Source organism: Beta vulgaris, chromosome 6, assembly GCF_026745355.1.
Source record: "Beta vulgaris subsp. vulgaris cultivar EL10 chromosome 6, EL10.2, whole genome shotgun sequence".
Lineage (NCBI taxonomy): Eukaryota > Viridiplantae > Streptophyta > Magnoliopsida > Caryophyllales > Amaranthaceae > Beta > Beta vulgaris.
Genome location: NC_079207.1, coordinates 37,121,966 through 37,148,593, shown reverse-complemented (window position 1 = coordinate 37,148,593; position 26,628 = coordinate 37,121,966). Strand labels below are relative to the sequence as shown.

The following is a 26,628-nucleotide window of genomic DNA, read 5'->3' as shown; positions in this document are numbered from 1 at the left end:
GTATTTATAGTTAAGTTTTCCTTTTGGGCTTAGGAAAAGGCAATTGGATTCTAAGTAGGATTGAATAATGAATAGGATTGATTAATAAACTCCTAACATTATTAGAAGTTCCTTTTTCTAGTCCAATTGGTATTTGGGTTCCTCAAGCCCATTTAAATTCCCTTTTCAAATCCAAATAGTATTTCAAATATTTTTCAAAGCATGCCTTAACAAAATATTTTAACTTCCTTAAATCTTTAAAATAATTTCTTTGACTTTTGAAATAGTCAACCTTTTAAATAAATAAATAAATAAATATATATATATATATATATATATAATATTTAATATTTATAAAATCCATAAATTTACGGGGGATTACAGAAGGATGGAAGGAGAAGGTGGTGAATGATGCGGTAGAAATGCGAATAAGAGAAGAGGAGGAAGGAGAAAGTGGTGTGTGGTGCGGTTGTTAGTGCGAAAGTGATAGAGGAAGCCAAGAGAAGGTATTGGGTGGTGTACTGGTTAGTGCGAAGGAGAGAAATGAAGAAAGAGTAAGGGTTTAGGTGGTGTAGGGGGTGTAAAGAGAGATATTGGGTAAAAGAAAGAAATAGAATTAACTTTGTAAATCGAACTGAAATCCGTTGCTTGTTAAGGGTATTTGGTATATTTTATCTAAATCACAAAGATATCTAATCTTATATAAATGAAGGGGGAGGAAGATGGTGTCCCCTTATAAAAAGTATAATATACCCTTAATGAAATTAAATTGTCATATAAATTTTTTCTTCTTCCTACTTGCCATATATATTGAACAAGTTAATAATAGAATTGAATTTGAAATTTCAATTAAATATTAAATTAAGGAGAATGATTTCCCTTATTACTTACATGTGAAAAAAATTTATTCAAAAATTAAATTGATAATATAACTTAATTGACACGATTAGAAAAAAAAATTAAAACTTGAATTTATATTAATAATTATACTCATAATATTTTAAAACCTAAATATCGATTATTCTTCGGTAATCTCTATTATATAAATCAAACTCTTTCTGACGATTGAACCTAATACATAAATTCTTCTACTTTATTTGAGCACAAACTTTCTTCTAATGTATATTTCTTTCTCTCGATAATATATTTGAATAATGAGGAACAAATAACTAAAAAAAATAATGAAACATTGATTTAAGAAAAATATAGTGAAAAGTTACCAATAATTATAAATGTATTTTCAAATCAAATTTTTTATTAAACATTGATGAATAACTACTTAAGAAAAACAAAAAACATTAATAGGATACGCATGCATAGCATTCAAAAAATGTTAGTGAATTTATAAAACAAGAGGGACACCTAATGCATTTCGTAAAAAAAAAAAAAGTATATTCTATCATCTCCCCCCTTGGCCCTTTTCCAATTTCCCTCCACATTCCCTTATCCAAAGGCACCGTGAGCAGGCACAGTCACAATACACATCTTACAAATGGCGGCCATCACAATCGGAGCCACTTCATCGACGCTTGCAAACGCAACATTCCACCTTCCGCGCTTACCTTTCCTCTCCGCCCACCGCATTTGCTTGCGCATTCTCTCTCCTCCACTACGCGTTTCTCTTAACCACCTAACCTTGTCCTCTCCCAAGCTACTACTCCCACGCACTGCGCGCGGACTTCCGCCAACGCGCGGAATTCAGTCGTCGGCTGACAGCAGTACCGCAAAGAAGAGCACGAAGAAAGTTGTTACACTGAAGAAGAAGAGGAAGCCAGGTGAAGAGCCTAGATACTCTAAGGCTGCCCGCAGGTTCTACAATGAGAAATTTGGGGAGCAGCCTCAGCGCCTCGCTAAGGTGCTTGCTGCTGCTGGAGGTGAGAGAAAACAAAATTATCTTTGTTGTTATTTCTGTTTTGGTTGAAAATTGAGCTTTTCATTGACATGTGGAAATGCGTGTGTATTATGATTGATTTTTATGGAGATTGTTGATTTTGTGATTTTCTTGATAAGTGCGGTATTTAGGCTAATTACTTGAATTTGGTTGATTCTTTAAGGTAGCGTTTCAGAACTCAGATTTCTGGAATTGGATCGTGGAACTTCGAATTTGAATTCCTATTCATGTGTTTGGAAAGTCCTAGGAATTGAAATTTCAGAATTTCTATATGGCAAAGTGCTCTAGAATTATGGGAGAAATAGTTTGACTTTGTTAGCTTATTAGTTGTCAGGTTTCTTCAATAGCTCCTGTGCTGCATCAAAAAAAATTCCTCTGCATTTTGTTTTGTTCGCGGAACACAATTTAAATCTTCTTTGAATATATATATTTTTGTCTCTCGAACTTAACTGATTCTTTGAGAAATCATTTAAAATCAACCATGAGTAACTACTACTCTACAGCAATTACCTGATCAAAGAACTTTTAGGTAAAGTGCCGAAGTGGCATAAATAATACTCCCTCTGTTTCAAATTATAAGGCATTTTAGCTATAAGTTTTTGTTTCAAAATATAAGGCATTTTACATTATCGATGTAAAATTAAATGCAAATTTATATTATCAAGATAAGATTATAGGTTATTTTCTATTATCAATACAATATTTAATGTCAATTTTTATTTCCTATGCAAATCTAACTAAAACTAACTAAATTCTTAATATGCGTAAAAGTAGTTTACATGACTTATAATTTGAAACGGAGGGAGTAACGATTTTAGACTTTTACAGAGAGAAAGTTTGAGAGAAGAATAGAGAGAGAAGGAGAATTATTATTGCATCATTAATTCTCTGATTACAGCATCATGAGGATATATATAGTACACAATAACAGAATAATGCTGAGGTGTACATTCCTCTAACAAACTTTAACAGCTTTGTAACTAACTGTTAAGTAATAAACCGAATTGTTGATGCTGATGTGTAGACTGATGTGTGAGCTTCATTATAATGCAACTACAATATAATTAGTGGGAAGATTTTATTTTTGCCATTTAAGAAATTTAACAGTTTTGTAAGTAATAGATTATCACCTGATCTTGAAATCTTCATTGATTGAGGCATTCAATTTTTTTTAAAAAGAAAATAGAAGAAGACGTATTATTGGAGTAGAAAAGTATAAGGAAAAAAAATAAAGAAATGGTAGACCTTGAAGTATAGAAAGCTTTTCTGGGATTTTTTAGTATTGTGACACACCGACATTGGCTTCTCGAGAATCTGCATTGATCCAGAGCTGGCGACTGGAGGGTTATGATTAAGTATTATGGCAAATCATTTGGTTGTAATGGTGGAGGAGAGAGAAAGAGAGTGTGAGGAAGGCGTGATTATGTAAAGTTTCTCCATCACTCTTGCAGTCTTGCTATTATGTGAGATGTCATGTTAGAATGCCATCTTACGTAATGGTGTACTATACGAACTATAGGAAATTTGGTTCAATTGTATGCTCAAATTAGATATGCAAGGCTAGGACAACCTATATTCTCACCTTTTAGCTATTGTGGTTACTTTATGCTTTTTCGTTGAATTTCGACAGGCCATCTGCTAGAGGTTGTATCAAGATTTCATTATCAGTTCCTTGATTTACTTAAAGGGCTAGAGAAAGCAAGTCCTTTTTTCTTCTCAATGTTTGTGAGAGATAGCTATGTGTGCAAGGGTGAGTTAGTTTGTAGCCTAAGAGGAGATACTTATGTGGAAGAACAGTGGAGTAAAAAATTTCCTTATCCCCTTGAGTGAAAAGGAAAGCTTATAAGTAATAAGAACGTCGATGTGACATCCTTTGAAATTTTTTCCAAATGTATATGATGGCAAGTGGTAGCAATGGTGGGAGAGCATGTTTTCAAGCCTTGTGAATACCCCGTTCAACATGTGATGATTCTTATGGTGAGATTATTAGCCAGTGTCTCCGTTTGTATGAAGAAAACATCTTAGACGATCTGTGTATGTTCGTGGATAAGTAAATTGCTAACATTTTTGGCATAAATAGTTCTGATCCAAGCTAAAGTTCTGATCACTTTTCCTTTAATTTTAGTAGCATAATACTCCGAATTACCCCTAGTTGTCCTTTGGTACTTCGAACGCCTGACTTGCTGGATAGAACATCTTAAGATGTATGATCATGGTAAATTCTGATGTTAGTTAAGTGTTGGAAAAATCAAATGTTTGTTCAATCTCCTCCGAAATTTGTACCTTTCACTTTCAATTCAGGCTTCATGCCTTGATTTCTTCAACTCTTATCACTCTCAATTAAAGCTCTTAATATCTTCTTGAGCAGAGAGCTCCTTCGTTCTTGTCAGCTCTGCTAAAGTTGGAAGACAATGTCACCTCGTAGAATGATATACATCCATTGGAGAGTTTGTTCCTTCGACGCAAACTTTTTGTTCTATTTCTACCATGTCTTTTCTAACTGAAAAGAAATTAAGTTTCAACAGCGAGTTGAGCAAAATACTTAGGTTCAGCAAAGAGAAGTTCAGTGTAGCAATAATCATTTGAAGAGAATATGACCTTTAAAACATCGATCTTTTTTCTCACTTTTCATGTGGTACACCAGCTAATGCATTTTGGAGATCATCTCATGTCTTTTCAAACCTTACTTGGCAAACGTCCCATCATCTTGAAACTGAGAGAGGATCTGCATTATCAACTTTCTTTGACTTCTCGTCATGGTGACAATGATACTAGGATCAATCTGGCAACTTGCTTCATAAGCTAGTTGATTTGGTACCTAATTGTGTGGTGACTATTGAGCTTAGATGGGTTATATAATTTTCGCAGTTCTCTTCACTAACAGGGAGTTTATTATGTAGGATAGGAATTATGGGGATTATGAAGTGGGATGAGGATGGAGAATTGGTGAGTGGGATGAGAATATAAATGTACTTGTCCCTTGTTTGGGACGTATTAGAAATAGATGCAGAATAAGTAGCAAAATTACTTAATATCCCTTACTAACTCTAGTCCTTCCTTTTCATTAAGGATAAATGTGTCTTTTTCCTCAAAATCATTATCCTTCCTCCTTATGCCAGCCCCTCTTAGGGGTAGGGTTTGAGGGATAAGAGGTCATTATATCCCTATCCTTATCCTTATCATGTGCAAAATTTTGTATCCCCTTGAAACAAGCAAAGGATATAGCAAATTATGGGATGTCCCGTTCCTTATCCCTCCAAATGAATACCCCATAAACTTAGAGAAAGTGAAAGGTAATGAAGGCCGTTATTTCTCTCATTTGGTTTATTGTTTCCTTTCCCTTACCGCAAACTTGTTTATCCTGATTCCCACTTGGGTTTGAACACCCCTAAACTCTGCTAAACCATGTCCATACTTAACCAATCTTAACCACCACCATACACACCATCGCAACCCCACCGTAGGCCACCTACCACCACACATGTCTTCCCACAGTGGCGGATCCAGGATTTGAGCTACGTGGGTTCGGAGTAGTTCAAACATAAGTTCCGAATTACGTTTTACTATCTAGAGCTGTATTTTTTCTAATGAATAGGGAAACTTTCAACAGTTGTACTTAGCGGAGGTTCCATTCTTAATTATATATCGTTACAAAAATGACAAAATAAATATTTGTATAACAAAAGACTATCATTATCTTCTGAAACAAATACAAAGTCGTTATAAAACGAACTATGGATCGAGTATCAATTATTACGACAATTTTCTTTAAATCCACTACCAACCAAGTGTTGAAAGTAATTACATATCTATGATATGAAACGATGAAAAAAAAAAGAAATAATATAGAAACTAGCACAAATGAAATCTAAAATGACAACTAACAACAAATTCAACACTAATATAGATTAAGTGATAATGAGCTTTGTCATGATTTTTGTTCAGAATTAATGTATATATTCTTCCATGTCAAATGTTAATATTCGCACATTTAGTTTATAAAATGCACCTATAATTTTTTTATAAATATTAACACACATTTCATTACATGTCAGGTAAGTATATGAGCAGTGAATGTCAAGTAATTAATATAGTTAGTATATGATTATTTGATTCCTTAAACAAGAAAACTGAGAAAAGAATGGAAACTAACCTCAACTCAATACCTTTTGAGTTTTGACGTATAATATTTAATGGGAGGGTGATATATTTACAAAGATAAATGAGAGGTAATTAATAAAGGACGGACTGAAAGAACGAAATAGAATACTTGTAAATATGTCACAGGTTCTACTAAGATATAAAACATAAAGCTATATACAATTAGACTTGTAGTAATAAAGGATAAGGAAAAAGGAAAGAAAAAGCAACAATGAAGCGAACTTCAAGAAGAGTAGAACCCGTGACCTTGAACGCAAGGATTAAAAAAAACACGCGGACTCTACCACTGGAACACAATACTATACATTTATTGAAGATATAGCAGCAGCTACAGCAGCTCACTCCAGCTCATACTCTTCATGATGATGTGTCAAAGAGTTAGTTGAGTCTGTTAGAGGCTGTTCTAACAACTTCCAGGAATCTAGGAAGTTTGTTATAATAGAGAGAGAGTCTTATTACATCATCACTTGTAATGACAAGGTCTATATATACCTTGCTTAGTTCATTTGCTGTAATTCATTCAAACAATCACAAATGAAATAAACCTCTCTATTCTCTCTCTACATTCTCTCATCTCTAAACATCAATATTTGTTACATGGTATCAGAGCAGAAAGATTCTGCCTCAATTTTTCATGAAATTCCGCGCAAATCTCAACTCAAATCTCCATTGAAATTACTTCCAAAGTTTTTTGAAACACTCAATTCTTCTGATTCAACAAATTGAAACTCAAATTTCTTAAAATGCCAGAAACTGAAAACACAACTTCAAGTTCTTCAATTCCTTCTATAAATCCAGTTCATGATCCTTCATCTGTTTACTTCATTCACCCTTCAGAAAATCTTACAATTTCTCTTGTTTCTGAAAAATTCAATGGAGATAACTATGCTGATTGGAAAAGAGGCATGCTATTAGCATTGTCTATGAAAAACAAGATTGTTTTTGTTGATGGAAGCTTAAAGAAACCTGTTCCCACTGATTCTTTATATTCAGCCTGGGAAAGATGCAATAATATGATCATTTCATATATTCTGAGGTCTTTAGATAATACATTAGCCAAGAGTGTACTGTATTACTCTACTGCTAGTGAAATCTGGAAGGATCTTGAAGATAGGTATTCTATCATTTCAGGACCTCAATTATACTCCATTCAACAAACACTCAAACAGATTGAACAAGGGTCATCTTCTATTGCTGAATTTTTTACAAAAATCAAAGTAATCTGGGAACAGATTAATACAGCAAGTCCTCTCCCTTGCTGTACTTGTAGTGGTTGCTCATGTGACTTAACCAAGAAATTTCAGAAGACACAGCAGGATGAAAGGTTGATTCAGTTTCTTATGAAGCTAGATGGAAGGCATGCTGCAGTCAGAACAAACATACTTATGATGACCCCACTTCCTTCTCTTTCCATAGCATATAATCTCTTAATTCAGGATGAAAAACAAAGAGAGATTACTGATATGACTCATAGTCCTACTATGGCATTCACAGCAACAGAAAACAAGAAACCTGATTTTCTTGCCATGAATAGAAGCAGACCCTCTTCTAATTCTGGATCCACACTTGGCTATGGAAAGAAATTAAACTCTTACTATTGCAATCATTGTAAAATGCCTGGTCATTCCATTGAAAGATGCTGGAAAGTCAATGGATATCCTTCTACATTCAATAGCAATAGCAAATACATAAAGGGTAAAAAGATTGCTGCAGTTGTGTATGGTGATGAAGATTTCAGTGAACCTGATGGAGCAGATGATACAACCCCTCATCTCACTAAAGCACAATATGATCACTTCATGTCCTTGGTGAAACAGAACAAAGATGATTCAGTACCAGCTTCTTCCATGGCCAATGTAGCAGGTACATGTCTTCTTACATGTCATAATTCTAGATGGATTATAGACAGTGGAGCAACAGATCATATCTGTTCAAATCTTGAATTATTTACTTCTTATCAACCCTTTAACAAGGAGCCTAATACCATTACAGTAGCTGATGGTAAACAAGTAGAAGTAAAACACATTGGGTCTGTCAAACTTGAAAATGGGGTATTACTTGAGAAAGTGTTGCATGTGCCTGGATTACATTTCAATTTGATATCTACTCATAGATTGTGTACTGACATGGATTGTGATATCCTATTTTCACATGATAAATGCATGATTCAGGGACATTCTCAGAAAGATTCTCTGGTTCTTGGTAAACTAGAAGCTGGTTTGTATGCTGTTGAGCATGAAGCACCTGTTCAGTCCATGACAAGTCTAGCAACAACAAGTGAAGAGGCAAAATTGTGGCATTTGAGGCTTGGTCACTTGCCATTTAATAAGTTGCACCATATAGACTCTAAATTTCCTGTGAATAGTTGTTGTACTGATAGCATTTGTCAAGTATGTCCCCAAGCTAAACACACTAGGAAACCTTTTCCTGTGAGCACCACATTGAGTACTGCTTGTTTTGATCTTTTACATGTAGATACTTGGGGTCCCTACAAGATTAAAACTCATGATAACTATGTGTACTTTCTAACTGTGGTTGATGATTTGTCTAGACATACTTGGACTTTCCTTATGAGTAATAAAACAGAAGCTGTTGATATCTTGGAGTATTTGGTGCAGCTCATTCATACTCAATTTCATACTTCTATCAAGTGCATAAGAACTGACAATGCCAAAGAACTATGTGAAGGCAGAATTCTTTCCATTTTTCATTCAAATGGCATTTTACATCAAAGAAGTTGTCCAGATTCACCCCAACAAAATGGGGTGGTTGAAAGAAAACATAGGCATCTCTTGGAGACTGCCCGAGCACTTTTCTTTCAATCCAGAGTTCCAGTTGAATATTGGGGAGAATGTTTACTTACTGCCACCCACCTCATTAATAGAATGCCATTAAGCTGCCTTCATCATCTTTCACCTTATGAAAAACTTCATGGTCTGAAACCTAGCCTCTCTCATTTAAGAGTATTTGGTTGTCTTGTTTTTGCATCTACAAGCAAGGCTCATAGAGCCAAATTTGATCCCAGAGCTACACCTTGTGTCCTACTGGGTTATCCTACAGGCCAAAAGGCTTATAAACTCCTCAATCTAGAAACAAACAAAATATTTGTTTCTAGAGATGTCACCTTCCATGAAAAACACTTACCTTTTCATATTACACAACCTACCACTCCCTCTTTTCCTATCTTTCTTCCCTCACACACTTATTCTGATCCTTCCTTCTCTATTGAGTTACCTGATGCCTTATCTTCTTTCTATGATCATCTCATGCTTCCTAACCCATACCAGACCAGACATCTCTTTTGCTGTACAAACTCTTAGTCAATTTCTTCAAGCTCCTAGAGTTCATCATGCTTCTGCCCTTCATCATCTCCTCAGATACATTGCTGGAACAGTTGGTCAAGGTATCTTATTACAAGCTTCCAAGCAGCTTACTCTCCAGGGTTACTCAGATTCAGATTGGGCAGCTTGTCCCAATTCTAGACGCTCAGTCACTGGCTACTTGATGCTCCTAGGTTCTAGCCCTATCTCATGGAAATCTAAGAAACAATCAACTGTTTCTAAATCATCTTCAGAGGCTGAATATAGGGCTATGGCTGCTGCAGCCTCTGAAATCACTTGGTTGGTCAGGCTACTCACTGAGCTTGGTGTTACAGATCTTACTCCTGTTAAGCTCAGCTGTGATAATCAATCAGCTATTCATCTTGGTAAAAATCCAGTTCAGCATGAAAGGACCAAGCATATTGAACTTGATGTTCATTTTACCAGAGATAAAGTCCTTGAAGGATTATTGGAGCTCACTTATGTTCCTACAGGTGAACAGATTGCTGATCTTTTAACCAAGACTCTTCCTTCTCCTCAGCTTATTAAATTGATGTCCAAGCTAGGAATGTCCTCACCTACCACCCCTAGCTTGAGGGGGGGTATTGAAGATATAGCAGCAGCTACAGCAGCTCACTCCAGCTCATACTCTTCATGATGATGTGTCAAAGAGTTAGTTGAGTCTGTTAGAGGCTGTTCTAACAACTTCCAGGAATCTAGGAAGTTTGTTATAATAGAGAGAGAGTCTTATTACATCATCACTTGTAATGACAAGGTCTATATATACCTTGCTTAGTTCATTTGCTGTAATTCATTCAAACAATCACAAATGAAATAAACCTCTCTATTCTCTCTCTACATTCTCTCATCTCTAAACATCAATATTTGTTACAACATTGAAATACTACGCGCGCTTAATATATAGCCTGTTATTGTTTTCCTAATTTTTCCAGTTTTGCCCGATTTTTTTCCGGATCCACGTGGGTTCAGTTGAACCCACTGAACCCACGCTGGATCCGCCACTGTCTTCCCATCCTGATAGGTCCCGCACCAAACCTAATTCTAAGCCATCACCATTGGTCACCCCTCAAACCACATTAACCTTATCACTTCTCATATCAACGACATTAAGAGACGAGAGAGAGAGAGAGAGAGTGAAAAAATCACAAAAAAAGAAAGACAAAGGCAATTTTAAATTAAATTTTGCCTAAAACTGAATTGTATTTTTGGTGGTAGGATTGTTCCTTAATTGTCCAATCGGACAGTTGAAGGAGGAGTGCAAGACTTATAGTGTTCATCTTCGGTGTGGCTTGAGCTGTTCCTGGTCATAGTCTCCAGGTGTTTGGTTGTGGCAATCTCGCGATGGAGAGTGGTAACATTTTGGCGGTGAGATGAGTTGAAGAAAAATGGGTAACCAAGGTGGAGAGAGAGAGACACTCTGATGGGGGATGTGGGTTGGTGATTCCCTGATTGGCCTAACCAAACACAAGGGAATTGAACGAGTTTTGTTTCCTTTCCTTTCCTTTCCTTTCCTTTCCTTTCCTTTCCTTTCCTTTCCTTTCCTGTGGGGTTAACCAAACGGACTCTTATTATTATAGTCTTTGTCTTAGCTTCCTTTTTGTGTAGTATGGGAAGTTTCTACTGTTCTCTGTAGTCCTTCAACTTCATCCTCTATAAACATATGGAAGACTTCAAGTAACATAATTGTTAACTTCCAGTGGTACCTTACGAAAGCAGCATCTATAGGAGGACAATGTGAATTTTCACCACATATGATGTGGTACTTATATGACTAATTTGGGATTTAGGATATACTCCCTCCATTTTTTTTCAATTGCTACATTGTGTTATGCACAATAATTTAGCCAATGTCACTTTCAAGCTTTTTGGAGGGTACTTTCTAACCCATTTAATGTAAAATAATGGGGAAAAGTGAAAAAGCAGTACTTTTTGTTGGAAAAAGAGAAAAACAAATAAAATAGTATTACTTTATGGTGGGCCAAGTACCCCAAATAAGGAAAGTTTAAACAATGTAGCAATTTAAAAGAAACAACCATTTAAGGAAAATGTAGCAATTAGAAAAAAAACGGAGGGAGTAATAGCATATTAACATGTCAGCTAAGTTGGCCAATCATGGATATCGAGGTAACTTTTCTGGTTGAGTGAGAGTAGAGGATTGCTGTGTGCCTTGGCGCCACTTGAATTTGTCGCTAGTACCGAGTAAAGGAAAACATTCACATTGTCCTCAATACAGCTGAAACAGGTTATGGTACGTTTTCTCATCTGCTTGTACACAGAGCAAAATTGAATTTACAATTGTCACATAGTGAACTTGTTGCATCTACCAGAATCAGCTCAATCTCGATGCGGACCCGCCACATGCTTTGTGAAACTGAGAAGTTCAATGAATTTCACTTGCAGCCAACAAAGCTGGAAAGCAGTCATCATAAGGCTGTTACTAGGGCAGATATGAAACGTTGTTGGATTATATAAAGGAGAATAACGGAAGTATACGTGAAAAAATGCTGTCTTTTTCGTTTTGTTGGGGGGAGGGGGGTGGGATAAGCTGTACTTTTTGGGTGTATTTAATATCTGGAGCTTTGTTTTGCTAGCAACTGCTAGTCAGTGGATTCTATATGCTTTAAGACTGTGTTTCTCTTCTTAGTGGCTTCAAGGAGAAGCAGTGAGGAACTGATATTTCAAGGAAAAGTGACTGTCAATGGTTCTGTCTGTGATACACCTCAGGTTAGCTACTCTCCGAACTCGCTTAGCTCTTTGTGTCATACTTAATAAGCTACTGCCTCAAGTTTTTGTTATAGTGTCTGAACATCTTGTGTCACAGATTTGACTTAAGTTTCTGCCATGGTTATGGGTTGACGTTCCATGTGAGATTCATTTTTGTTGAGTTTGAACTTCAACTAACTAGTGATCATGTGCAGACAAGAGTCAATCCTGCTAGAGATATTATCTATGTCAACGGAAACCGCCTACCCAAAAGATTACCACCGAAGGTGTATCTTGCTCTGAACAAGCCTAAAGGGTGAGATATTCACCAAGTCTACTTTTTTCTTAAAACAATGTAAAGAGACGTTTCTATCTCGTCTTTTCTTTGAGTCTTTCTTGACTTAGGCTTTGTTTCCACTTTTCCACAACTTATTCTTTCTGAATCTAATGCATTGTTGGTTAACCTTTTTTTTCTCAAGTAATATTTTTTATACTGAAACTGAACTGAACTTATTTTTGCTGAAATATCTTCTAAAGTTAATTTATTTTTGTACAACTTTAAATATTGCATGCTTAACTTTAACTTTTCTTTGCTGAACTTTACTTATTTAGTTTTTTCTGCAGAACTTATCTTGCAGAACTTATTTTGCTGAGCTTCTTTTCGCTATGCTAATGTTTGCTAAATTAATTAATTGTTGCTCAAGTGAACTTATTTTTGCTGAGCTTAACATATTTTGGTGAAACTTATTATAATAAGTTGAGAAGAACAAAGCGTTAGAACCTTAAAATGATCCTATTCTGGCTCAATATGCTTACACCATTGCATCATTGCAGGTACATATGCTCTTCTGGAGAGAAAGAGTTTAAGTCTATTTTGTGTTTGTTTGATGATTTTCTGAAGAGCTGGGTATGTAAACTGTAGACTCCTGTTTCTTTGCTCCTCAAACTTGTGTTTGTGATCCATGTTTCTTGAAGTCTCTCGTTTCTCAATATAATATTTTATTCAGATAACTACCTTCAAAAAAGCATTACTAAATAACTACCTTAGACATCCAGAATCTGCAAGTTTTTCTACCACTTCAATGGAATATGTCAAGTGTTGTGTAAAGTGTCATACTGTCATGTACCAATATCTAATTGGTCATTAATTGTTCTTTTTAGTAGTTGTTTCGTAAGTTTGGAAAGTTAAATTTTTGCTATCGCTTTGACGAACAACTCAAAAGGTTATCCTTTAAATCTTTAGAATCTTTGAGTGAAGTGACTTATTGGCTAGAGTAAATGTTGTCACTTTTGTTCTTGAGTTCAGAAAATGGAAAATGTGATACCGAGAAGATTTCTCGTGTATCATAGAAGCTAATGTGTAGCAAAAACAAAAACAAAAAAGTATGCGTGCCTCGAGTTTCTTGTATAGTTTTAAAAACCGTTTTTCTTATAAGGTAGATATTTGAATAACATGCTATATAATAGTTTTTCCCAATTCTACTTTTTATTTAATATATTTTTCTCTTTATTAATATTGTTAAATAAATCTTTTTAGGACAAGAATAATCCCGGACAGCCAAAGCCACGACTCTTTACTGTTGGGCGCCTAGATGTTGCAACAACTGGACTAATTATTGTGACCAATGATGGTAGTTGTTGTTCTTTGAGTAGCTTTCAAATTTCAAAACCTTGTATGACCTAGTATCCAGTATATTCTGACTCTATTAACTGCTTTGTCTGGTCAGGTGACTTTGCTCAAAGAGTTTCCCATCCGTCTTCTAATTTAACCAAGGAGTAAGTAGTCTTTACTTCTTTTGATATTCTCCAATGTGGAACTAGACTTTAATTAAGGCCTCTGACTTCGGGGTCGAGGGGGTAACTGTTTACCAAAAACACATGTTCGCAAAGTCGTAAGAACATTCATAGGTGGCATATGCTTTGGATGCAATATCTCAATGAAACCGATATTCGTTTCCCTCCTTTTCCTGCTAGGATTGGAAATCCTGTATTTTCCATATCCATACGATTGAGTCCTTGGGTTTTCGAATAAACAACTTTTTTTATGCAACGCACGAAACCCTTTGAGAGCTAGAGAAAGCTCTTTCATCGAATTCACCTATATGTTTTAGTTTTCTAAATTTTCTTTTCATGTTTGTTGTCCTTCCTCGCTTTAGGCGCCTCGGGGAATAGACTTTTTGTCTTTTTATATATGTAATATCTCGTTTTTTTTTTTCTATAGTTAGGTTAAAAAAGAAGGGTGACTCAACTTCTCAGCTAGAGTTGGGGATGGGACCTCTTGGCATAATGCACGCTGGAACGTGGGAATTCGAGGTCTCATGAACGACCACTAAAAACCAACTTTGTTTTTGTTTTGTTCACGATATCCGGTCAGGCCTATGGGTCGACATTTCTCATCTCCTCTTTGCTAATGACACTTAAGTTTTTTGCAAAACCAACGAGATGAACTTCAATATTGAGATGTGTTCTTCTGGTTCTTGAAGCTATATCAGGGGTGAGGGTCAGCCTCAAGAAGGGTGTGCTAATCCAGTTGGTAAAGTTCCAAATTTGAAATCTTTGGCTTTTTTTTGGGGATGTGGTAGGAAGCATTTTCCTTGTTATTTAGGCCTACCTCTTGGTTCTATTTCAAATGTGTCTCTATTTGGGATCCCATCATTAAGAGATTCCAGAAAAAGTGGGATGGAATTCAAAGCTTGTTTCTAGATGTGGTATTAGAAAACACCCTTTCCATCTTGCCTATTGGAATGGTAATCATAACCATTAAAATGTTACCTTTATTAGATTTTCCAGTGATTGAATAGAAGACTCAATCTCAAGGATTTTGGAATTCCTCTTTGTTCAAGAAATTTCCATAGAAAGGAATGATGAAATCTTTTGGCGTCATAGCAAGAGTGGCACCTATTCAGTCAAGAGCTTATACTTTTTTCTTAAAAAAGAATTACCCATGAACTTCCCTGCTATTGATTTTTGGCAGATAAAGGCTCCTCCTAAAGCTTGTTATTTCACTTGGGCACCGCTCAAGGATAAGATTCCTACGGGGGATGCTTGTAAGAGGAGTTTCTTTATTGCTAGTCGGTTCAGTTTATGCCTCAAGGAGGAGGAGTCTGTTAAAATCATCTTCTTTTCTTTGGCACGTATTTTTAAACTTGTTTGGGTTGAGTTGGGTTGAACCTTGTTCCATGAAAGATGCTCTTCTTGCTTGGAAAAGAAGGATGAAAAAAAGTTGGCTTGATGACATTTAGAAGATGATTCCGCTGGCAATTATATGGTGCACTTGGAAGGAAAGAAACAAACGAATAGTTGACGGCTTAGCATTCTCTTGTGAAGCTTTCAAATTCCATTTTTTGAGTCTTTTTTATCGCCAAATGCCAGAGTCAAGTGTTAGTTTCTGAGAGTCATCCGACTTTCCTTGCTTTTGTGGATAAATTGCTCCATGATAGCATGAGGGCTTGGGCTTTTTGTCATTATCCCTCCTTTTGTAAGTGGGGAAACTTCCTTGGTGTCTTTCTAACTAATTCTGTATTACTGGAAAAAAACACTTTCTTTATAGCAAATTCGCAAATTTCCTTTTTAATTATGCAAAAATTGATATATTCTTTGTCGTTTTGGTTTCATGTATGTAAACAGTTTTTAGTTTGGCGGGGGTGGTATTGTGTCCACGAGTTTTGTAATTGAACTGGGTCCATTGTCATCACAAAGCTTCTGTCTTGTGTGTTATATTGTATATGATCCATGAATTGCGATAAACTTTCTTTGCATTTGTAGATATATTGCCGCAGTTAATGGTGAAGTCCATAAACGGCACGTGATGGCAATTAATCAAGGAACAACCATTGACGGTGTGCACTGTACTCCTGAATTTGTTGAACTACTGCCCCGGCAGCCAGATATTCCCAGAGCTCGCTTTCGTATTGTGGTAAGCATCAATATGTTACTGTGTACCTGTTATTTGTGAAAATGATTGGCGACTTGGACTAGGTCTCTTTATTGGCCCAAATTGATTGCACAAAATGTGCTCTTCGGCTCTTCGCCTCTTCCCATCAACTTTTGAAAGCTTTATTCCCATGGGAACTTTCAGGTGACATCTTTTTTTTGTAATTGTTTGTAATAATAATGGGAGATGAGGATGGAAGTACAAAATATCAATGTTCAAATGTATTGGAGCTCATTCATTAGTACCTGCATAAAGCCTTGTTGTCTTCATTCTTTGGTTGGATGTGGTAAGTGGGATGAATAGGGATGAAGAAAACCAGTTTTCAGATGGCTTATATTCATCAGCCTAGTGTGGAATGCTGCTGAAGTTCTTCCATTTATTAGCCTCACTGATATAGTTTAAAATGAAAAATTCAGCTCTCTGTTAGCTGATTCTGCATAACTGTAGTTATACAAAGCTATAGAAAAGGAAAAAAGAAAGATGGACATGATTCAGTGCTCCTCAATAAGGGACACGTTAGAACCAATTTCGTGACTTAAAATTTTGCGTAGCCGGAAACTGTTTTCCAATCACGAAATTTTCCTTTAACGTCAAAATCACCCAGAGTTGTTTGAAACTGGTTGATGTTGAATCAATCTCTATTGGAAAGGAGTAACTGAAGAAGTTTACTTTGAACACGATACCTTTTCTTTGGGCTGGGGGGGGGGGGGGAGGGTAGTTAGTTACAGGATTTGCAGCGATATGGCTGATGTGTTTTAGCAAAAGAAATTTTAGCAATGTTGCTCAATCTGGAGTTCAGTTGCCTCCTGACTCATTCTTGACACTAGTCTTTGTGATGAACTCCGTTCACCACCACCTGCTTCACAGTCAACTCACACACCACAGATCACAAGACAACAACCAAGCAACAATGAAAAAGGATGAAAACAGAAAACAAGAGAGATAAATGAGAGGAAGGTGAAGATGAAAATTGAAGCAAGTCGCTACAAGTTGGCGAGCTTTCGAGAGGCTCCCACTCTCTCAATCCCAATTTCCTTACACGATGATTAGCTAACTGACATCTTACGTCCACTCCCCTTTTATTCTAGACTTTCGTCCTGTACAATCACTCACCCATAACAAACTCCTGCCACATAGGCCACATGATATTCCTTTTACCCCCAGCTCACATATTTACGGATTTTCCCCTCTAGTGCTCTTCCTCTTGTAACTGAGTAAGTTGGGACTCCTCGATTGGTGCATCACAATACCTCCCCCCCCCCCCCCCCCCCAAAGATTCACCTTGTCCTCAAGGTGGAAGGAAGGAAAACGAAGGTGAAGTGGGTGCATGTCTTCGCAAGTTGCCTCAAAGGATGGTAGCCCTTCCATTTGATCAAAACCTCAGTATGCAAGTATGCAAGTGCCCTGACGGATTTGCATGGCATCCAACAATTTCTCGGTTCCACCAGAAACTCCAGATCAGCATCAATATGAGGAGGAATGGTAGGGAGAACTGGATCATTACCCACCATTATTGTAAGTTGTGAAACATGGAAAACAGGATGGATTTTGCTCGAAGGAGGCAGTTGTAGCCTGTAAGCAGCATCCCCAACTCGCTGAAGCACTGTAAAAGGTCCCTAAAAACATGGTGCCAATTTCTCAAAAGGGCATCTAGCTAGTGATTTCTGCCGGTAAGGTTTTAGCTTCAGAAAAACAGAATCCCCCACCTTAAACTCCACATCAGTCCTGCCAGCATCTGCAAAATGTTTCATACGTTGAGCACGCATGAGATTGACATGAAGGTCGTCAAGGATGGCATCTCGGTCTTGCAGCATATCCTCCAAACTTCCTACCTGGGTCTGACCCTTAGGAGCTCGCATCACATGAGGTGGATCACGCCCATACACAATCTTAAAGGGAGACATCTTCGTAGATGAGTGAGGTGAAGTGTTGTAAGAGAATTTAGCCCATGGAAGCCACTTGGCCCAACCTTTAGGGTGCCCCCCACAAAGCAACGAAGATAAGTTTCGAGGTCTCGATTGACTATCTCCGTTTGACCATCCGTTTGTGGATGATGAGCGGTACTCTTCTTCAGAGTAGTGTCATGAAGACGAAAGAGCTCCGTCCAAAAAGTACTAAAGAAGATACGATATCTATCCGAGACTATAGAGGTGGAAAAACCATGCATACGCATAATCTCTTTGAGCAACAACTCTTGTGAACGGATGATGGAGAGTGGGCAAATGTGCATACTTGGATAACCGATCCACTACCACCAAAATTGTATCCACCCTTTAGACACTGGTAGCCTCTTCCCACACTAACGAAGGAAGTGCCAAGGGTTGAAGTAATCCCCGTGGGTTGTTGTGAAACTTTCATTTGTTGGCAAATCAAACAACGTTGCACGTACCTCTCTACCTCTTGGCGCATTCCCCGACAATATCACTCAGATGCTAAGCGTAGATAAGTCTTCAAATCCCCAGCATGGCCCCCCATAGGAGAGTCATTATATTCACGCAACAACACCGGAATAAAAACTGATTACTGGGAATTACGTACCTCCCCTTGAAGAGCAGCTTGTCCTAACCAAGGAAAAATGAGGAAGTCCCGTGCCTGCCTGCAACTCAGCTTTAACGTGGGTAAGGAAACGGTCGCTTGCAATTTCTTTCTCCAACTTATCCCAATTTACCCCATGCACTGCCACAGTAGCTCCCAAAACTACCTCACCAACCGTCTTCTTAGAGAGGGCATCCGCTACCCGGTTGGAGCTTCCTGGTTTATAATGAACATCAAAATCATACCCCATAATTTTACTCATTCATTTCTGTAATTCAGCCCCGATCTCTCGTTGTTGAGTAATGTAACGCAAGCTTTGTTGGTCGGTGCGAATCACAAAGCGATGACCTAAAAGGTAGTGTCTCCATATTTACACCGCAAAACAGATAGCAATTAATTCCTTCTCATAGAACGATTTTAGTTGAGCTCTAACTCCCAAAAGCTTGCTGTAAAAAGCGATAGGCTTGCTACCCGCATCAAAACTGCACCCATACCATACCCTAATGCGTCCGTTTCAACCACAAAGGTGTGATCCAACACTGGTAACCATGGCTGTTTTCAAATGGTTAAAAGCATCAGTGGCAGCAGGTGACCACTTGAAACTGTCTTTCTTGAGTTGTTCTGTCATGGGCCTTGCTATGTGAGCATAATTTGCTACAAAATTTCGGTAATATCCAGTGAGGCCTAAAAACTCCCTCAACTCCCTGAGATTTTTGGGAATTTCCCATTCAAGTTTGGCTTTTCACCATCCATAGCTACACCAGATATCACGTGACACCATAATTTTTCTCCAGAATTGTCAGAACCATTTCCAAATGTTGCACATGTTCTTCCTTACTCCAACTATAGATGATAATATCATCGAAAAATACCAAAACAAAGTCGTAAATATGGACGGAATACCTCGTTCATCAAGGATTGTAATGCCGCCGGAGCATTGGTGAGTCCAAACAGCTTGACGAGAAATTCATAGTATCCCTCATGAGTGCGAAAAGTTGTCTTCTGTGTGACTTCCGGCCTCACCAAGATTTGGTGGTACCTTACCCTCAAATCGAGCTTGGAAAAGTTGTCAACCCATGTAATTCATCCAATAACTCGTCGATGACCGGAATGGAATACTTGTCCGGCACTGTTTTCTTATTCAAGGGCACGATAATCAACACAAGAACGCCACGACCCATCCTTCTTTTTCACTAAAATTACCGGACTCGAAAAATTACTAGTGGAGGGTTGTATAATACCGACCGCTAGCATCTCTTTGATCAATCTTTCAATCTTGTCAATCTGAAATTGAGGGTATCGGTAGGGTCGAACCCCCACTGGATTGCTACCCTCCTTCAACACTATTGCGTGTTCATGGCACCTCTTAGGAGGCAGCCCCACTGGTGAGTCAAAAACCACTGCAAATTGAGTCATCACCCCTTGTAGAAACCCCGGAACCTCCAGCTCAACCTTGCTAGTCTTCCCATTAGCATTCTCTTCAACCTCCACTTGGTTGAATTCCAACCATAGTCCTCCACCCTCTTTGCATAGCGTCCTCAAACATAGCTTTGAGGGATATTTTGGAACGAGCTAAGGAAGGATCTTCCTTCAACGTATAACAATCGCCACCCACCTGAAAACTTATTTCTCGTGTGTTCCAATTGCTCACTACGGTTCCGAACGTTTCCAACCATTGTACACCCAAAATCACATCCGAATTCCCCAAACCCAAGGGAAGAAGATCCTCTTCCACCACTACTCCTCCATCCAAATGCAGCTCAATGCCTTTACACACCCCCGGACCACGAACCGCCTGCCCATCCCCCAAAGAAACTCCAAAATTCAGCCGACTCTAGTACAGGGATGGATAGCTTCTCAATAGTAGTAAGAGAGAGAAAATTGTGTGTGGCACTTGGGTCAACCATGACCACGAGTCCACGACCTCCTGTCCATCAAATCGCCCGATTAATGTCGTGGTCTAGGGGTTTAAAAGTCCGAAACTTCCGGTGTTATCTCCTCGGTGGGTGAAGGTGGTGCTTTACTCACGCTCACAAGTCACAACTGCTTCCATGTCTTCATCATCTAAATCTTCCATGAATAACATGCTCAATCCTTTCCTTTAGAACTATGGCACCCCCCCCCCATTTTTCATCGCACTAGAAACAAACCCTTCGCACTTTTTCCCGCAACTCCTTCTCTGTCAATCGCCTTATCTCGCCAAACCCACGGTTACAAGGAGATATGGGCTTCACATTATTAACCGAAGATTGTGAGGCGTTGGAGTTTGTGGCCCAACTTTTTTTATTAGCAACAGACCCCCCTTTTGATCCATAATAAGAAGAGGAGTTTGACATTGGGCCTCGATTGTAAATACAAAATGAGCCTGATCGGAGCCCAACCCTCTTAAGAATCAATTGGAAATTTATTCCCTTTTAAGAATCAATAGGAAATAGCTGAATTCCATTCGAATACAAACAAATGAAGTGTACCATCAATAAGAATTCCATTGGCTCACAACTATAAAATTGTACTTGTTGAAGTTAGATGTTCAAGTAATGATTGTAGAGATTGGCCTCATCGGATTGGCCTGGTAATTTTTATTGTGGTCATTTGTCTTTTTGTATACTTGGGTTTGGATCCCGAAGATTTTGGTGGGCCTGGCATATAGTACCTTCAGACATATAAGATGAGATTCCAAGCTTTTCTGATTGAAGCTGTGGTAGCACTTTATGGTATGTGTCATTATTTAAAGTAATTAGATGGTATTTCTAGGTTGTGAAGCTGAGGGAATCAGTGTCAGATCTGTGATTATGTCCTAAGTTCCTAACCTTTTGGTTTGGTACTTGTTTCAAGATTTTGCATCTGGTTACACAGGAGCATTTGAAACTGACTGCAACTGTAATATTGTCAGGTTAATGAAGGAAGAAACCATGAAGTTCGAGAGCTGGTAAAAAATGCTGGACTTGAGGTTAGGTCCCTCTTTTTGTGATAGTAACTGGGATGTTCTTGCTGTTCTTTCTTGATGCAAGACTAGGTCATCTCATGTCCAGGAAATTCCTATCTGTATTTGTAAGCAATAATGCAAGCCCATGCTAAGCACAGGTGTGCTAAGTTAAGTCTGCATAGTCTGAAAGTAACGCCATCTTATAGGAAAAGTATATTGATTGTTTCAGCTCTCTGTCTTTCACAAAAGATTTTGCTGAATTGGTCTGCATGACAATTTGGTCCTGCATTGGACTTCTTTTAGCATTTTGATGTTTGTGTTATATATTTTTTTTTATTAAACTGTTATTGGTTGATTGTATTTTCATCACTTCACTGCCTTCACATTATTAATAAATGTAGCTACATGAAAATCACAAAATAAATGTTATGCAAAAAAAAAAGGTTTAAGGCATCTAAAGTTTTAACTAGTGATATACTGATAGGTGTACAATATTAGATGGGGTTCAGTAAGAACTTAGCATTGTAATAATAATTTAAAATCAAAGCTGACCTCTATGATTGTTGACCTTTGGGGCTGGTATTTGACAAGGTACCTTCAATATATGTTTGTTCAGGGGTTACTTTTACTAATTGAACTTTTCTTTTTTTGTAATTAAATTTTGTTTGCATATATTCTTTTTGATTATATATACTTAGAATCGAGAATATTTTCAGAGTTTGATGTTTCTCTGTGTGTGTTTTAGTAAATCTTGAGACGTCTGCCTTCCCCTTGGTCGTGTGTTTTTTACTTTTGTGCTTTTTAAGTTGAGTCATGGGTGAATGCTTCTTATAAATATGAAACCTCAGCTTAATATGTATTTTTATGATTAAAGTGATTAAACAATATTTCGGTCGTTTGTCTTCATCCATGTTTTCTTCATTCTGCATTTGTAATTAAGAAGTTTTATAACTGAGATCAAAGAGGTTTTATTGTTAAAAATCAAGGATAGCTTCACATGATGAATACCTGGAAGGTGCATTTAGGTATACACGTGTCTTGGAACATTAACAATTATATTGACCATAGAGTTTTTGGGTGAGAGCTATACGTTATGCAGGAAAAATTGTTAATACTTTAACAGTGGAGCACAGGGTAATACTATAATGGTGAAGTTTTAGGATATGCATAGTACTTATATGTTTTATCAGGACTTGAGATCTTTGACTTCTGCTTTAAATTATTGGAAACCTCTAGAAAAGTATTTCATTGCCTTATGTGAAGTCAATGACAATATTTTAATGATATTATGTATGCACATATTCATCTAGTTAACTGAACTTATCATCCTTCGTTCATCTCGCACAGATTTATTCCTTAAAACGTATACGGATTGGTGGTTTCAGGCTTTCCACCGACCTTGGGTAATTTCATAAATTTTATCTTTTCTTGTTTCTTTATGTGGATATTTTGCTAAAGTTCCGCATTCTGGAGGTTAACCTTTTGTGTTTGTATATCCATGTTATCATGCTTCCTTTGTGGTGAATATCTCAATATTTCCAGTATGCGTCTGAGTGCATGATTCATCTATATGCATCTTGTCCCTTCAATGTATAGTATTTGGCTTAGCATGTCCATGTGATTGTCGAGAAAATAAAGAGTGGACCCGATATTTTTGCCTTGAATAGAGTGGAATAATTATTGTGCTAACTTAGCAACACCCCTTCCAGTAACATCCGAGGAATCAGTCAGAGGATGTTCCTGCTTGTTATACTGAATGGATTTCTAGAAGATTGGATGATCATGTTAATGTAACATGGTTATGTGCTATGTCAGTATACGGTTATACCAGGGGGTCTTGTTTCCAAACAGGAAACACTAAAAACTTCATAGTTGTCATTTTCTGATAGCTTCTAGTGATGCTGCAACCTTATAGTTTTCCTTGTAGATGTTTGGGGAATAACTTTTCTTGAAATGTGTTCGTACTTAGGCTTACACTACAAGCACAAATCATTCTGATTTCAGGTGGGCGATTGGGAAATACATGTCCCGAAGTTGAAAAAGTACAACAAGAGTTGCCTGTTGAATATAGCATACTTGTAGATCCCAAGTTAATACTAAGATTAAAAAATATTCCCTGTGTTTTGTGTTGACTTCATGTTTTAGCCTTTTGCACAAAAGAAGGCTTCATTTATCTTGTTTAGTTTCTTTGCCTGTTTACTCTAATGACATATCCTAATCAAATACAATAATTCATTTCAACTGCTCAATTTTAATTGCGTCTGCTAAATTTATTCCAAGACTACATTTTTTTCCGGTAAGTAACATGAAATTTGATGATTGAGGCATTTTGAAAACCAAAAAATAAAGTTAATTAGCACAAATAAATAAGAAGTATTAATTTTAGTAATTGATGCAACTGCCAAAGGATTATGTGCTCAAATACTACTTGATAACATTTTAAATCCTGACTCTGTTTTGCTGATTTCGGTTATCTAGTCCAGAAGCCTAAAGTCCTTTCCCACATAAAATGTTATTAATATGCTTAGTTTTGATAATTTGTGTATTTATTGAGGTCCATATTGATTTATTAATTCAAACAATGTAGAATGAATAAGAAAAAAATCATAATTCTATTCATTCATATATTAGAGCTTGTTAGGTTAGCCGTTTAGGTGTAGTTTAGCAAACGGAACGATTCATATAAGCCAGGATTTTTCTTATCCCATTCTAACTGCAAAGAACTCTTTTTGTTGACCATGTAAAATTGAATTATTACTAATAGGATATAATGCACGTCTTTATTTTCCTACCATCTTCTGCTATTCATCAGATATTTAGTATTGTTTAAGTAGATTAACCCATGCTGCTATTTGTCTTTCTCCACCGGCCAACCTTTTCTTCGTCCTCTTCTATAGTTCTGCTGCACCTCACTCACCGTCAACTGCGGTGGTTGATCACCAATTATCATGTAATTCTATATTAGGCTGATTTCAGCCATGGATAAGAAAGTGGGGGCTCACCATAGCTAGACCAGGCTATGGTGATACTAAATTAGGCTCCTTTGTGGCTTTTATGCTTCCACTTCCTCTTTAGTTCTCTCTCTTCTTTGTGTCTTATATCTATAATTTCTTACTCTATTCTCATTTTCTAGCCCTATTGTCAAATATTAATTGATGATAGCTTGAGGAGAGAGTGTTGGTGGGCGATGGTTGAGAGTTGTGATGATCTAGATGTGGTCACCACAGAGTAGAGGAATGGCACATCTGTTTCTCCTCAGCTGCTGCAGAGCTGTAGGAAGCTGAGGTGAAGGACTGGCTGGTGGTGTGGACATGGGCATTCCCGGAACATCACCGCTGCCAACTGCGTTGTTGAGGGTGTTAAAGAACACTTGGAAGGTTGGGTATTCCTAAGGTGTTTTAGGATATTGTGTTACTGATTCCATCACTCAATAATTGGAAGACAGATCTGGTATAACCTTGTAAGTTGGAAAATAAGGTTCATAAAAAAGGATGGGGTGAATGTTAGCATGACTTTTTGACTTGCAAAACAGGTAGAGAACATAACATGAGTTCAGTACTTTCTGCATAATATTCTCTTTTGTGTGAGTTCCATTTAAGTAGAAACATGAGCAGCAGTTAGACTTAATAGGTTGATTATGTAGGATATTTGACTTTGATATGTCTATAAGTTTGGAGTCCCTTAAGTTGGCTACCATAGTAATTGGCCATCATCACCTAAATCTTCCAGAGGATGAACCCTGTTTTCTAAATGAATGGTTCTCCTTTTCCTATCATTCCAATCTTCTTTATGTTGGATACATGCGTATCGAGCTATTGAAACTTCTTCATATAAACGTCTACTCATCCTTGGTACTTGGGCTTTAGCTATACTTTGAGCAGTGATTTTAAGTGAACATAAATTTCTGAAGGTTTTCTGCTCACATGAGGACCAAAAAGCAGTTGTTGTTGAGATGGTTATACATGTCACCTTACACAGAGTAGAAAGAGTAGAAACCTTGTCTAGATTTCTTCCTGTTTCTCTGACATTCTTACTTTGCTATTTGTTGTAGGCTTGGGAAATATATTGAACTTAAAGAAAACGATCTTAAATCTCTGGGAATGGAGACATAAATTTCTGAAAGCTGTGCATCTATTTTGTGCCAACTGGACCAATCAATGAGCAACTTCTGTGCATGCTTAATCAGAAATGACAAATCTTATTATCAGAGGATGACTGTGCATTTCGGAGCCTCTGCAGTTCAACGAGCTGTGCTTCTGGAGCTTCGATAAAATTCTGATTACTCAAACAAGAATGCGCTGTAAAAGTTCTTCGGCCCACTTGAATACGTTTAGAAAAGATGTTCTCCTGGTGTAAAAGAACGTGTATTGCTGTATGAAAGAATCTTTGTGCACAATGGTTGCAATTGAAGCAGAAAATGTCAGCCAGCTGAACACTTAAATCTTACAGATGTTCATCACACAGCTGGCTCAGTGTCTCCTCTGTACAAATGATGAATGTAAAGACATACTACTGTAATTCTTAAAGAGTGTTGAACAAATAAGAGATCTTTGATTAGTATGCGCTTAGGGTGTAGATATACTGTGTTGGCTATTCAGCCATAAAATCTTGTGAACTAAACGTATGGAACATAATGAGATTTCACAAACGTATGGAACATAATAAGATTCATAATCTATGGTAGTTTGTCCAAGGTACTTTGTGATTGAAGATGTGCTCACTGCTTAATTATTTTTTTGAATCTCTCTTTGTACTTTCATACCGTAACATTTATGATCTACATTATCACGAAGCCAATGTTATATACTTCAAATATAGCACTTTAATACTGTATGGACTTCACCTCTTGAACTAGTTTTCTTTAGTTTGTCCTCTTGAATGTGATGGGTCTGTCACTAGTGTTGTTTTTAAGGCAATCAGCCAAGGAAAGTGCATGTAGAGCATGATGCACCCTTTTCTTAACTACGTCGTTTTATCAATTTTAGAGTCTATAATTTTAAAAAATTATTGTTCTTTGTCTCCTTAAATTTTGCAACTAAAGATTCCCTTTTCAAATTTAAATTTAAAAGGTATATGTTCTTTTACCTTAAATGTAGATGTTCATTTACTATATGTTCTTTTCATTATAACCTTTGTTCGTTTATAATATAAATTTACA

At 37.2% G+C, this 26,628-nt stretch overlaps 1 protein-coding gene across 3 annotated transcripts; it reads left to right on the top strand.

Moving 5' to 3' along the window:
- The first annotated feature begins 1,242 nt into the window (after window positions 1–1,242).
- LOC104896628 (hypothetical protein) lies at window positions 1,243–26,180 on the top strand. 3 transcript variants are annotated; one of them, XM_010683393.3, is made up of 10 exons: window positions 1,251–1,853; window positions 12,017–12,096; window positions 12,291–12,391; window positions 12,910–12,982; window positions 13,613–13,706; window positions 13,803–13,851; window positions 15,841–15,991; window positions 21,438–21,494; window positions 22,818–22,873; window positions 25,522–26,180. In XM_010683393.3, the coding sequence occupies exons 1-10, from the start codon at window positions 1,472–1,474 to the stop codon at window positions 25,580–25,582; spliced, it is 1,104 nt and encodes a 367-aa protein (XP_010681695.2). In that variant the 5' UTR covers window positions 1,251–1,471; the 3' UTR covers window positions 25,583–26,180. The 3 variants fall into 3 exon arrangements, with proteins under 3 accessions (XP_048502276.1, XP_048502275.1, XP_010681695.2); XM_048646318.2 differs by lacking the exon at window positions 22,818–22,873 and having other exon boundaries at window positions 1,244–1,853; XM_048646319.2 differs by lacking the exons at window positions 12,910–12,982; window positions 13,613–13,706; window positions 13,803–13,851 and having other exon boundaries at window positions 1,243–1,853.
- Window positions 26,181–26,628: the final 448 nt, after the last annotated feature.